This window comes from Ursus arctos, unplaced genomic scaffold (genome assembly GCF_023065955.2).
Source record: "Ursus arctos isolate Adak ecotype North America unplaced genomic scaffold, UrsArc2.0 scaffold_20, whole genome shotgun sequence".
NCBI classification, from domain to species: Eukaryota; Metazoa; Chordata; class Mammalia; order Carnivora; family Ursidae; genus Ursus; species Ursus arctos.
In genome coordinates this window covers 54,365,254-54,378,302 of record NW_026622875.1, presented here as the reverse complement: position 1 = coordinate 54,378,302, position 13,049 = coordinate 54,365,254, and the positions used below count along the sequence as shown (strand labels likewise).

At 36.1% G+C, this 13,049-nt stretch overlaps 1 protein-coding gene across 2 annotated transcripts in view; it reads left to right on the top strand.

The window, feature by feature from the left end:
• The window catches only part of PDCD6IP (programmed cell death 6 interacting protein), a 76,265-nt gene that overhangs the window by 25,508 nt on the left and 37,708 nt on the right, over positions 1 to 13,049 (top strand). The window contains exons 6-9 of one of the 2 annotated variants that reach the window (XM_048216095.2): positions 1,136 to 1,236; positions 3,478 to 3,609; positions 11,337 to 11,559; positions 12,585 to 12,708. In XM_048216095.2, coding sequence (XP_048072052.1) covers positions 1,136 to 1,236; positions 3,478 to 3,609; positions 11,337 to 11,559; positions 12,585 to 12,708 — 580 coding nt within the window. The remainder of the gene's footprint in view (positions 1 to 1,135; positions 1,237 to 3,477; positions 3,610 to 11,336; positions 11,560 to 12,584; positions 12,709 to 13,049) is intronic. The other variant, XM_048216096.2, reaches the window with a different exon arrangement.

The window sequence follows — 13,049 nt, the reverse complement described above, 5'->3', positions numbered from 1 at the left end:
TAGGAAGGTGATAAGAATATAATATGTTCAGTGTAGAGCTTTCCTCTTTGAATTTGAAACATGGGTTATTGAAAATTTTCAGCTTTCCGTTTCTGAAATTAAGGTGGTAGAAATGAACATTTATGAATGTAGGCTGTGTTTGAAGCATTTTATGAAATACCTATTGTCTTAAAACACTAAACTCTGGAATAGTATTTATATAGGTTTGTAATGGGTCAGAAATTCATTCATTCAACATATATTTATTGGGTACCTACTGTGTGCCAGTCACTGCTCTAGGCTCTAGATAGAGGTTGCAGACAAGATTCTTATTTTCAGGAAGCTTACATTTTTAGCGTGGGGAAGATGATAAGCAAGAAATTAAGTAGCCAAGGTGGTTTTAAAGGGAGATAATTGCTATAAAGAAAATAAGCTAGATTATGTGATAATGCCTGGTGGCCTGGCTCTGGGTAAGGATATAGGGGGGAGTCATGCTTTTTTAGATTCATTAGTCAAGAAGAGTTTCTTTGAAGAGATCTCCTCTAAACTAGATGTAATTAATAAGAAGGAGCATCTAGGCAGAGTCCCTGGCCCTGTGAATGAGGAAATAAAAACAATTCTTAGAAGGCATGTAAGTTAGTATGAGAGATTGGGATATGGTCTGAATATGAAAGTTCAGAGAAATTGAAAATAAGAGAGCGGTCATCTTGTGGAAGCATTATGAACGGGAATCATTTTTTTCTTTTAAAATAACAGTTTGTAGTAAGGTGGAATTCATATATAATAAAATTTACCCTTTTGGAATTTACAATTCATTTTTTTTTTTTTTTTTTTTTTTTTTTAGTATATTCAGAGTTTTGAAACCATCAGCACTATCCCTTATTTTAGGACATTATTGTCACCCCAGGAGCATCCAAACCCTCTTACCATTCCCCTTTTTTCCCAGCCCCTGGCAACCATTAATCTATTTTCTGATTCTGGATTTGCCTATGAATTGGTTAAATTTTATGTGGAAGAATTGATTTCATCAATAAGGATATTTTTTTAGACAAATGTACAAACTTGTGATCTCAGTGTTTATACTAAGTTATCATGATATATCAGATTATTTTATATTTATTTTAATTATAATGGTCAATGTAATATTTTATTCCAGATAAAATGAAAGATGCCATCATAGCTAAATTGGCTAATCAGGCTGCAGATTACTTTGGTGATGCTTTTAAACAGTGTCAGTACAAAGATACTCTCCCCAAGGTCAGTTATTGTTTTTATAAACACTTGGTTATTTTGCATGTGGAAATACTTGGATGTTTTTGTGTATAAGAAGGTGCATTGAAAATTACGTTTTATAAAGAAACTTGAAATTTTAGGAGAGGCATTTGGAGAATATATTTGTAATTTTTTAATTTAAGATGCATGAAAAATTCTTTTATATTTAGGGGATGCCTTTGTCTCTACTAAATTTGTTTTTCCAAGCTAAAACTCTTTCTGGAAATTTTTGAACCTCTGTCTCCAGTAATTTTACCACATGAAGGCATTGTGTGGTTCTAGTTCATTGGTGATTTGGTACAAGCATGAATACTTGAACATGTTGATTAGTCACACTTTTAATTATTGTCCTGTTTTCTTAAAGATGAGTCTTAACGCACAAAGCAGACATAAAGACAAAAGGAAAAGAAAACAGATTCATCTCATATATATTAGAATTAAGTTTTGCCAAGAGGGATAGAAAATTGGGCTGCTATTGGACAGCTAAGGAAAACAACCATCTTAAACCACACATCACAGGAAGTATTAATTGTTTTAATGTAAGCTTTTCTGAAGTGGCGTTTGAAAAGACTAGTCAGTGATGATCATATGTAAATGACAAAGCAGATGATTAGACTAACAAACTCAGAATGGTTAAAAGAGGGAATTTACAGATTGAGTGAAATGTAGTATGTTTCAATTACTCTTTCAGAAATGTTCAGGTAATTAGTTTTATCTGCATAATAGCGTATGGTTTTTGTTATATGATCTTTTGTAGGAGAATTTATTGATTTATAAGTCATTCAGGGATCTTTGTAAATTATGAAATTGCAGACAATTTTGTAGTGAAGTAAAAAAAGCATGTAAATACGTCAACAGCACAAATTAGAGAATTAGGAATTCATGTGAAGGAATTCCTGTAGATTTACAGTACACCAAGAGATCAGTAAAAATTTGCCCCGGACTCTTGGATGTTAATACTGTTACTCCTGAAAAGAGCCTTGGGATCTTCTCTCACCTTTTTTTCATCTGAAAGACCTCATGTTCAGCTGCACAGTGTACCGTTACATCCTGTTGGGCCATTAGTTCAGTCGTGTCACGGAGAGAAGAATGTCACCTTCAAAGACTTGGAAACTACCTCTGCAGCATTCCTGGTATTCCTTGAAAATCTCCTGTTTAAATACCAAGTTGCTCCAGCCTTACCTTGAGAACTGGCATGAGTACAGTTTGAGATTTAGATGTCTTTTTTGCCTTTTTACTAATAAAGCTCATAAGGTATTTTCATATTCTAGTTATAAAACTGGAATATCTGCAAGTAGTGATCCAGGAAGCTAGGAAATTATTCACTGGGAGACAGGAAAGCATATCAGGTAGTACTTGAGTTTTTGATTGTCTTATTTTTTGTCTAGACTGTGATTGCTTAGTATATTTCTTGGATTCCATATGTCATGTACTTCCTAAAGTCAGCGAGTTTGCAGGCTAGGATTTGAAATTTTGGAAGAGCATCTACTGATATAAGTGCTTCTCTGGTTCATGTGTTTGGATCTTTTAAAACTAATTTTGACTGGAATTTTCTTCAAAACAAATTAGGGCGAAAATAACGCTTTATCATGTTAGATATTAATTTAGTGCATTTTGTCTGTTTGCTATGTTTTTGAGTATATGATCTGAAATGTTAGTGTTTATACTAAATTTTTATATAGCTAGAAATCATCTTCATTAAAAAGTCTCTTAGGATATAAATGTAAGTGGGAACTTAATTTACTGTCTTTTGTCTTTTAAACATGATGAAACAGTCAGCTATAGAGCATTCTCATTAGTATATGTGAGTAATGGTGGTTTAGTTAACTCTGAGGGCTGGGTGAGGACTCATAAGAAAGCTTCTAAAGCTTTGTGCTTGGTATTCCTCTGTGAATGTCTCTTTTCCTTCTCTTTCTAATGCATGCTTTCCTTTCTTCTTTGTAAACAAAATGTTGACTTCATGGCTTGATTGAAGACTTAAAAAACTTAAATTGGCTTCACTAAACAGTTAAAAAAAAAGCCCCTTAATTTTAATTGGAAGAAAAAAGTTGAATTCATTGAATTCAATTCCTGCAAAATCATGTGGTCTTCTCTGTTTACACCTGATGACTAACCTATCTCTAAACCATTAATGGGGTGATTCTAATTTCTGTCTCCTTTTCCTTTTTCTTCCTGCATCCCATGTTGTCTGTGGTGGTTTGTGTGGTTGGACTCTCCCCTGGTCAGTATTTTTATTTCCAGGAGGTGTTCCCTGTCTTGGCTGCAAAGCACTGTATCATGCAGGCCAATGCTGAGTACCACCAGTCTATCCTGGCAAAACAGCAGAAGAAATTTGGAGAAGAGATTGCAAGATTACAGGTGAGTCTTTTGGAAGTAAATATTTAAGTAACTTGGCTCTCTGTTTTTTTCCGTAGTGAGATTCCCACGTTTGCTTATAAAAACCTTTCCCAACTCATTGCCCCTATCAGCAGAGAAAAGTGATTGTTTTTATCTTTAGGTACCTGCTGGGTGCTTTTTTGAAGTCTTTTTTTTTTAAATATTTTATTCATTTGAGAGAGAGAGCATGAGCAGCAGAGTGGGGGCGGGAGGAGCAGAGGGAGAAGGAGAAGCAGACTCCCTGCTGTGCAGGGAGCCTGATGTGGGGCTCCATCCCAGGATCCAGAGATCATGACCTGAGCTGAAGGCAGACACTTAATGGACTGAGCCACCCAGGTGTCCCACCATGTTTTTTTGTTTTTGTTTTCTTTTTTAGATTTTATTTATTTATTTATTTTAGGGGGAGAGTGTGAGGGGGAGGGGAGGGAGAGGGATGGAGTGGGAGGGAGAAAATCTCAAGCAGACTCCTCACTGATTGTGGAGCCTGATGCAGACTTGATCCCACGACCCCAAGATCACGACCTGAGCCAAGGCCAAGAGTTGGACACTCAGCTGACTGAGCCACCCAGGTGCCTCATCTATGTTTGTTTTAATATAAAAGAATCTAAATTACCATGCTTAAGAAGCGTTGTGCAGTGCTTAACTTGTGGCCTAGCCTTTGAATTGGGACATACAGTTCCACAGCTTGAGAAGGACAGTGGTGGTAATACAGTTGACCCTTGAACAACACAGCTTTAAACTGCGTGGGTCCACTTAAACCCAGGTGTTTTAGAGTATTATAAATGTATCGTCTCTTCTCTGATTTTTTTTTTTTAAGATTTATTTATTTTGAGGAGGGGTTAGAGGGAGAGACAGAGACAGAGACAGAATCTCTAGGAGATTTCCCACTGAGCACGGAGCCCAGATGTGGGGCTCCGTTTCCAAAGTGAAGGGTCAGAGGCTTAACCTGACTGAGGCACTCAGGGGCCCCTCTGTGATTTTCTTAGTAACATTTTATTTTCTCTAGCTTACTTTATTGTAAAAGTACAATATAAAATACATATGACATGCAAAATATGTGTTACTTGTTTACTTTATGGGTAATGCTTCTGGTCATCCGCAGGCTATTAGTAGTTAAGCTCTTGGGGAGTCAAAAGTTATAGAGGATTTTTGACTGTGTTGCAGGGTGTTGGTACGACTGACCCCTGTGTTGTGCAGGATCCACTGTATATATACATAGATTTTGTAAACAGCAGAATATCTTCTGTGCAGTTGTCTATACTGTTGGCATTGGGCTTGTTAGAAACTTGTGATATCTGGTTCAGTTTCACAACAGGGGCAAGGGCTGTTTATATGAGTTGTTTGTATTTTGAGCATTGGTGTGCAGAGGGTAGGAAGAGGACTGTTAGGGAACTTAAATATGGACTGGATATTAGAAGATATTCTATACATATCATTTGGGAAGTTCAGATTAATTAGTCTTTTCATGGGGGAAGAAACCCAAGTCTTTTTTTTTTTTTTTTAGATTTTATTTATTTTAGGGAGAGAGAGAGCACTAGAGAGAGAGAGAGAGAGCAGGCATGAGTGTGAGTCAGAGGAAGAAGGAGAAGCAGGCTTCCTGCTGAACAGTGCTCGATTCCCAGGACCCGAGCCGAAGGCAGATCCTTAACCAACTGAGCCACTCAGACGCCCTGAAACTCAAGTCTTTATAAAAAAAGAAAATGTGTGCTTATTCTTCTCATGGAGAAAATCAGAGAGAGGTATACTTCCTGATAAAATACAGATATTCAAACATATCTCATTTGTCCAGAGTTCACTTTGATTACAGTAACTTAGATTCTTACATAAAAATGCTTCTTGAAAAAGTGGTTTCTGTGGGAAGGATTTTTTTCAGGTTAGCACATTTAAAGTATTAGAAGTTTAGTTCCTTTATTTTCTGGGAATTCCAGGATTATTAGTTTGAAGTAAGCTCTTATTTAGTGTTTATAAACCAGTCACATTAGAGTTCTTTTTGAAATTTTAATATTTAAAATCCCCTCTGGAAAAAGGAGACTGTTTCAAACTTGAACAGTGAGAGGTAAAGTCTTTTTTCCAGTTACAGACACGTAAGAGTTTGTGACTTCAGTTTTAGCTTTAGTCATAGGTTAAAAGTTAACATGGAATTCGAACACTAATTCATATCTCAAACGGCTGTTCTTTCCATGTGCGAGATTTTTTTGTTTACTTGATTTGAGCTCAGAAATAGGCAAACAGAACAAATAGAAGAAGATGACCAATAAATCATATTCTCTGTAGTCTATGGCTCAGAGTACCCCATGAATCTGATAGAGATCATTAGATGGTCACACCATGAAACCAGCTTTTTAATCATTGCTGTCAGCAATGGGGAAAAGAAGCATTGGTCATGAGCAAACAAGAAACAAAACCAAAATCACAGAGTCAGGAAAATCAAAACAGAAAATAGCAGTGAAGGTAAGACTGTTGCTTGGGATTTACTTTTGGGGCAAGAAAAATTGTACCTGAGCGTATAGGGCTCATGAGCTGTCCTTCCTCACAGTGCCCTTTATTTGTCTCCAGAAGGCTGTGCACTTGATTATCTTGGTAGACTCTCTAACACAAAGTGCGGTTTTCAAAAAGACATAAAAATAGATAGTTACAAAAATGTGACTCTGTAGAATGCATATGTGTTAGATATACTTAATTCATTAATGAGGGACCTAGTAAAACTGATTTTGTGAAAGTATTGTTTGTTATTAGATGTGATAGTAGTTTGTAGGTATTAAGGAGGTGGTTCTTACCAGATGTATGCTCACGTATTTATGGATGAACTTTAGTTTAAAATGATCCTGCAAAAAAAAGAAAAAAAGAAGTACATGTAAGTATATATATGGGAAAGAGTGATAAAGCAAATATGGCAAATTGGTAACACTTGTTGAACCTAAGTGTGGGTTTGTTGTTAACTCCTGTTTTTTCAGTTTTTCTGTGGGCTTGAAATTAGGTATATATAAAGGTGTACACTTCACCCTTTCTCTGTTTCTCTTCTGTCCTGTTCCCTCAATCCTTTTTTCCCACTGCCCCAAAGGTAAATTCCATTAGATTCTCATTTAATCCTCTCAGTATTTTTTTTCTTTGAAATACAGCAAATTCATACACATGCATATACAGTACGCACAATGCATGTTCTTAACTCTCCCCATTCTTACACACGAGGTACTGTGCTACATATGGTATTGCGTGTCTTGCTTTAATCATGTAACAGCATGTCCTAAAGATCTCTCTGTTTTAATATAGCAATAGAGTGCTTGCTTTGGTAGCATGTATAATAATAATAATAATAATGGTAATAATCATACAGCAATGGAGACACCTTCCTCATTTTTCTTTAGAGCTGAAGTGTACTTCATTGTATAATCGGCAGTTTATTGCTGTCCCCTGTTGCTGGACACTTGCATGTTTCCAAGATTTTCTGCAAGTAATACTGCAGTGAATAATTATGTACACATGGCATTTTGTTATTTCAGCAGGTGTCTTGGCTCTGGCTACCATAATCATAGACTGAGGGTCTGAACAACAGAAATTTATTTTCTCATAGTTGTAGAGGCTGAAAGTCTGAGACCAGAGTGTCAGCATGGTTGGGTTCTGGTGAGAGCTCTGTTCCTGCTATGCAGACTGTTGGCCATCTTCTCTCTCTGTCTTCACCTGGGTGGGGGGAGGAGAGAGAGCACGCTCTCTGGTTCATGCTCCTGAAAAGGGCACTAATCCCATCATGAGGGTTCTGTTCGCATGGCCTCATCTAAACATAATCTTCAAGTCCCATCTCCAAGTACGAAAACTTTGAGGGTTAGAGCATCAACATACGAATTTTGGGGGCGGGGTGAAGAGTTTAGTCCATAGCAGCAGGTATACCTTAAACTTCTAGAAATGGGATTGCTGATATAAAAGTATAATACATCTATAATTTATTATATATTATACTTGGATCTTTGATCCACTTCGAATTTATCCTGATAAGTGAAGTATGGATCCGGTTTTTCTTTTCCCAAATGGCTTATCCACTTATTCCCAAATAATTTATTACAGTGACTTTCTTATTCCACTGATTTCAGATTCTGGCTTTATCACATGCTAAATTTGTCATATATGTTTGGGTCTATTTCTAAACTTTTTATTCTGTTTCATTGGCTTATCTGTTCATGTTTCAGTTTCATACCATTTTAGTCATTGACTCTTTAGAGTGTTTTAATGCCTGATAGGTATCATCATCTCTCATTTATGATTTTTCCTGATTGTTCTTTTGTTTATGCTTCTGTATGAATTTTATTTATTTATTATGGAAAATTTGAAAAAAATATATAAGGTAATGAATCACTATCCATTGCCTAGCTCCAGTGATTATCAGTATTTTGCTATTTGTGTTTATTTCCCGTTCCCCTCTTATTTTTTTGGAGTATTTCACATATTTCATCCTTAAGTACTTTACTGTGTATCTCTAATAGATAAGACTTAAAAAAACAAAACAAGACCCTAAAGCTACAATGTCATTCCACCTAGCAAAATTAATACTGATTAATACTAGTAATGTAATATTATCCAAACCTAGATTAGTTTTCCCGGATTTTTTTCTATACTGTTTTTTCACAGTTGGTCTGTGCAGATCTCATACAAGGTCCTCACATTGCATTTGGTTGATGTGTCTTACAAATCTTTAATTTGTAATGGCCTCCTTCTCCCTTACTGTCATTTTGAATTTTCCTCACTCTCTTGTCTCGTATGTTTCTTAAATGATATCTCTGGTGTCTGTTATCCCTTTTTTGTTACTTGTGTAAATATTTCAATCTTTTTAAGTTTTTCAGTCTTTCTGAGTTTTTCTTCATTTCCTTGCCTGAGTTCTGTCAGTTCCTTTTCCACATTCTCTTGCTATCTGCTATTCATCCACTGTTGTCTGGACCATCTGGTCCTCTGTTCATATTTTGTGTTCTTTTGATACTATGATTATACCCTCAAGGTTTTTAGTTCTTAGTTTTTTTTCAACATGCTGTTTTCATCTGCTTTGTGACAACATTTCTTTGGTGAATTTTCATTACCTTTTGAAAACTTGGTTATGTGTTCATTTTCATCCTTTTCCTCTTGGTTTCTTTGTGTTGAGGCAGATGGGATGCCGTATCAGTTACTTGTATTTGAGTGAGATTGATTTTAATAGAAGAATAGCAAGAGGCTCCTGAGTGGGGGAATGGCGCCTGATAGTATTCCAAGCCTCTTTATGTAAGGGCGCCCTCCTCAGCTTTGCATCTTTGGCTCTCAAAGCCTAGCCTGGTTGAGGAAGGACTCTTCTTACTCGGGATCTGTGTTTCCCTGAGTTCCTCACAGCCTTTGCTTTGCAGGGTGGTGTGTCTGCTTTGAGAGTATGTTATTTTGTTGGCCTTTTCTGAGTGCTCACCCCCTTTCTTCTTTCTCCCTCTTTTCACTCCTTTTGTCTGCTTCCCCCAGCCTCTCTGCCTTTGATTAATCTGCGTCTTGCTCTCAGCAGTTCCCTCTTGGGATGAGGCCCCTCAGCATTCCAGTTTTTCCTGTGACCCCCTGGTGGCTGACACGGGCCATTTGGCTTTGCCTTTGTCATCTGTTGGCACTTGTTTACCTCTTCCCATTTCATCGTTTTCATTTTTTTTTTTTTAAGATTTTATTTATTTATTTGACAGAGATAGAGACAGCCAGCGAGAGAGGGAACACAAGCAGGGGAAGTGGGAGAGGAAGAAGCAGGCTCACAGCGGAGGAGCCTGATGTAGGGCTTGATCCCATAAAGCTGGGATCACGCCCTGAGCTGAAGGCAGACGCTTAACCGCTGTGCTACCCAGGCGCCCCCCATTTTATCGTTTTCAGATTTGCTTAGCAGTCCCTTTTTTCTCCAGTGTTCAGTATATCTTACGGCTCTAGGACTAACTTTGCCATTTGACCACGTATTTACAAATAAAATGTGAAAAGTGATTTAAATTTATGCATTTTCTGTCTCCTAGTTTACATTGAAGATGCAGCTTTTGTTTTGCTCTATTGATTTTGCATGTAAGCTACCTCTCTCATTGTTTAGAATAGTTTAGTTGACTTTTTTAGGTTTTCCTGGTATACAAATACATCATCTGTAAATGATCATTTTTTTCCTTTTCTAAATTTTATATGTCTGATTTCATTTTTTTGTCTAGTTGTTTTGACATATTGGACGGTTGTTGATGACACTTTTATTTTGACTCTAGGAATGTTTCTTATATTTTTCTGCTAAGTATGTTAGCTTTGGGTTTTATCATGTTATCTATTTTGATTTTACTAAGTTTTTCAAAAATATCAGTGGTGAATACTGAATATTATCAAATGCTTTTTCAGCATCTATGAAGATAATCTGATCTTCTAAAATTTAAATGTATTATTTGGAGAATTATATAAGTTCTTAAACCATTCTTGTTTATCTGTATCATTAAACCATTCTTGTAGTTCTGTAACTTTGGTGTTCCGTACTTGCTTTGTCTCCTGTGGTCACTGTACATACATGTTCTCTGTATGTCTGAGGATATTATATATTCTCTAATTGTTTGATTTTGGTAAATCAAACTCATTGATTGTGTTGTTCAGACCTTCTATAATCTTACAGTTTTTTTGTTTATTTGGTCTGCCCTGTTGAGACAAGAGTGTTAAAATCTTCCACTCTGATGAGGGGTAGATTTATCATTTTCTCATTGTAATTGTTCATATACATAGAGACTTATTTTAAATACAAAATATAAGAAGTTTTATGTCTTTCTGACAAATTGGCAGATGTTAAGCATTAAGTACTGAATTTATCCTTAATGATGCTTTTGGCTTTATTGCCTATTTCATCTAATGTTACTGTATCTGAAACCACCAAAGTAATACAGTTTGAGCCCTAAATTTATGTGAGGCATATGCTCAATCTTATGAATTATAAGGGTAGACCTTTTTTTAAAAAAAAAATTCCTATCAATGCTGAGATAACATGCTGCTTCATTGAGTTCCTGTGTTGGCTGGGTATTTTTTTTATGATTCATCCTTTCACTGTTGGAGTAGTTATTTACGGTTCCTGCCTCCGAGTAAGGTGGTGAGGGGAATGTTTCTCAGTAGATAGTTACGTCTCTATGTTTCAAGACCCCTTTCTCAGGTCTCCATGAGAGCCTTTAATGTGTGTGTGTGTGTTTCAAAGATTTATTTATTTGAGAGAGAGAGAGTGAGAAATAGTGCATGCACAAGCTGGTAGAGGGGCAGAAGGGGATGGAGAGGAAGAGGGGAGAGAAGCAGTTTCCCTGCTGGGCAGGGAGCCTGATGCAGGGCTCAGTCCCACCACTCTGAGATCACCACCTGAGCTGAAGACAGGATTCAGATGCTTAACTTACTGAGCCACCCAGGCACGCCACTTTTAATGTGTTTTAATTGCTAGTCCTTTGGGTTACAGAAATATTTGACAGCCAGCCTCCCTTGGTGTCTATACCTATTGACCCTTGGATTTCTTCTACTTTATAGGTAATTCACCCATATATTTTAGAGGAATGCCTTCTATGTTTATTCTTTATTTTTGGTATTTTGGTATTTTGTGATGGGATAATTTCTAGGTTATTCTGTTGACCACATTGCTGGAATTGCAAGTCCTCAAAGATTGTTTTGAAAAACCAATGCTTAGATCCTTGGTTGAGAAAAAGAAAACTTTTTTTTTTTAAACATTTTCTCTTTAGCATGCAGCAGAATTGATTAAAACAGTGGCATCTCGCTATGATGAATATGTCAATGTGAAAGATTTTTCTGACAAAATCAGCCGTGCCCTTACTGCGGCAAAGAAGGATAATGACTTCATCTATCATGATCGAGTTCCAGACCTTAAAGATCTAGACCCTATTGGCAAAGCCACACTTGTGAAATCTACCCCAGTCAGTGTACCCATCAGCCAGAAATTCACTGGTATGTCAAGTACTCAGATACGCTTTAATCTTACTCATCTTTTCCCCAGTTTAATCTGTTTTTTTTTTTTGTAGCTAAAATCCTATAACTGCTATTGTATGCTTTGAATATGATTTGCATTCATGTTGTTTAAAATGAATATGAGAATAAATATGAAGTGTTGTATCTATAGTGAAATTTCAAGATGAAAAGTAAATGGTAATAAAGTATATGCATACAGCAGAGTCAGAGAATTTGAAACTGTGTTTGAATAATGATAGACTTTAAGCATTTTTCATTTTGTTAACATTTGTTATGTTAAGATTCTGCCATTAAAAATGAACATTCATAAATATGAATTTAAACATACAAAGTTATGGAGTCCTGGTTGTATGCGATCAATGTTATCCTTGGATATCATAGATATATTCAATGTATAGTAGTCTCTAGCTGAGATCCTAAGGATAATACTCCGGGAAAGGGTGATTATCCTACTTATTCATTTTAGCAAACAAGATGTGTTTACCATGTGCGAGGGACTCTTTTAAGTATAGATACTAGCTCAGAATTTATATTCTCACCACAGTCCCATGAGGTGGGTACTGTTATTACCCCATTTGATGAGGTTATTGATGCACAGAGTGCTCAAGTACTTTGCCCAATGTTGCAGAGCTAGAAGGTGGTGTGGAAGGAGCTGGAAATCAAACCATGGCACTCTAGGCTGCTTAATCAGTTTAATCAACAAGTGAACAGTATTTTCTTATGTGTAAGTCTTCTTTATCAAAGATCTTTTAATGTCAATGACAAACATCTTAAAAAGTTAGGAAAATTAAGTTCAGAGAAAAAGAAAGCTTTCATTGTCATGGTCCTTGAATATAGTGATCTAAAAATGCTCTTCATTATTGTGCTTTTAATAGTGATTTGGTTTTGATTTTTAAATATTTGCAGACTTTTTATGTAAATATTGGAAAGGGAATATGAGCATTCACTTTACAGATGGGATTTTTGTCTTGAAATTTTATAGAAATTTTCATTCCTCATTTTAGATTTGTTTGAGAATATGGTTCCTGTGTCAGTGCAGCAGTCATTGGCCGCCTATAATCAGAGGAAAGCTGACTTGGTTAACAGATCAATTGCTCAAATGAGAGAAGCCACCACTTTGGCAAATGGGTAGGTAGAGCTTAGCTTTCATAAGTGTATCTCTAAAATTCTCATGTTTTCTATTTGACTGTTCTGTAACTAAATAGTTTATGAACATTTTAGTTTTCTGAGCTTAGAGCTGAATGTCAAGAATATGTGAAATAGCAAATACACATATGCACTTCTTGTGGGTATTGTTTTTATTAAGCCCTAGCAAATGTATTTGGAATAAATTTGATTACTGAAACAAAGTGAGAAATTTTGACTACTAATTTGCATTTTAGGAGATATTTATTTGAGGGAAATGAGAAGTAGAAATGAACTTGTAAGTTAAGATACATGGTATATTCAGTAGTCTGAACCAGTTTTTG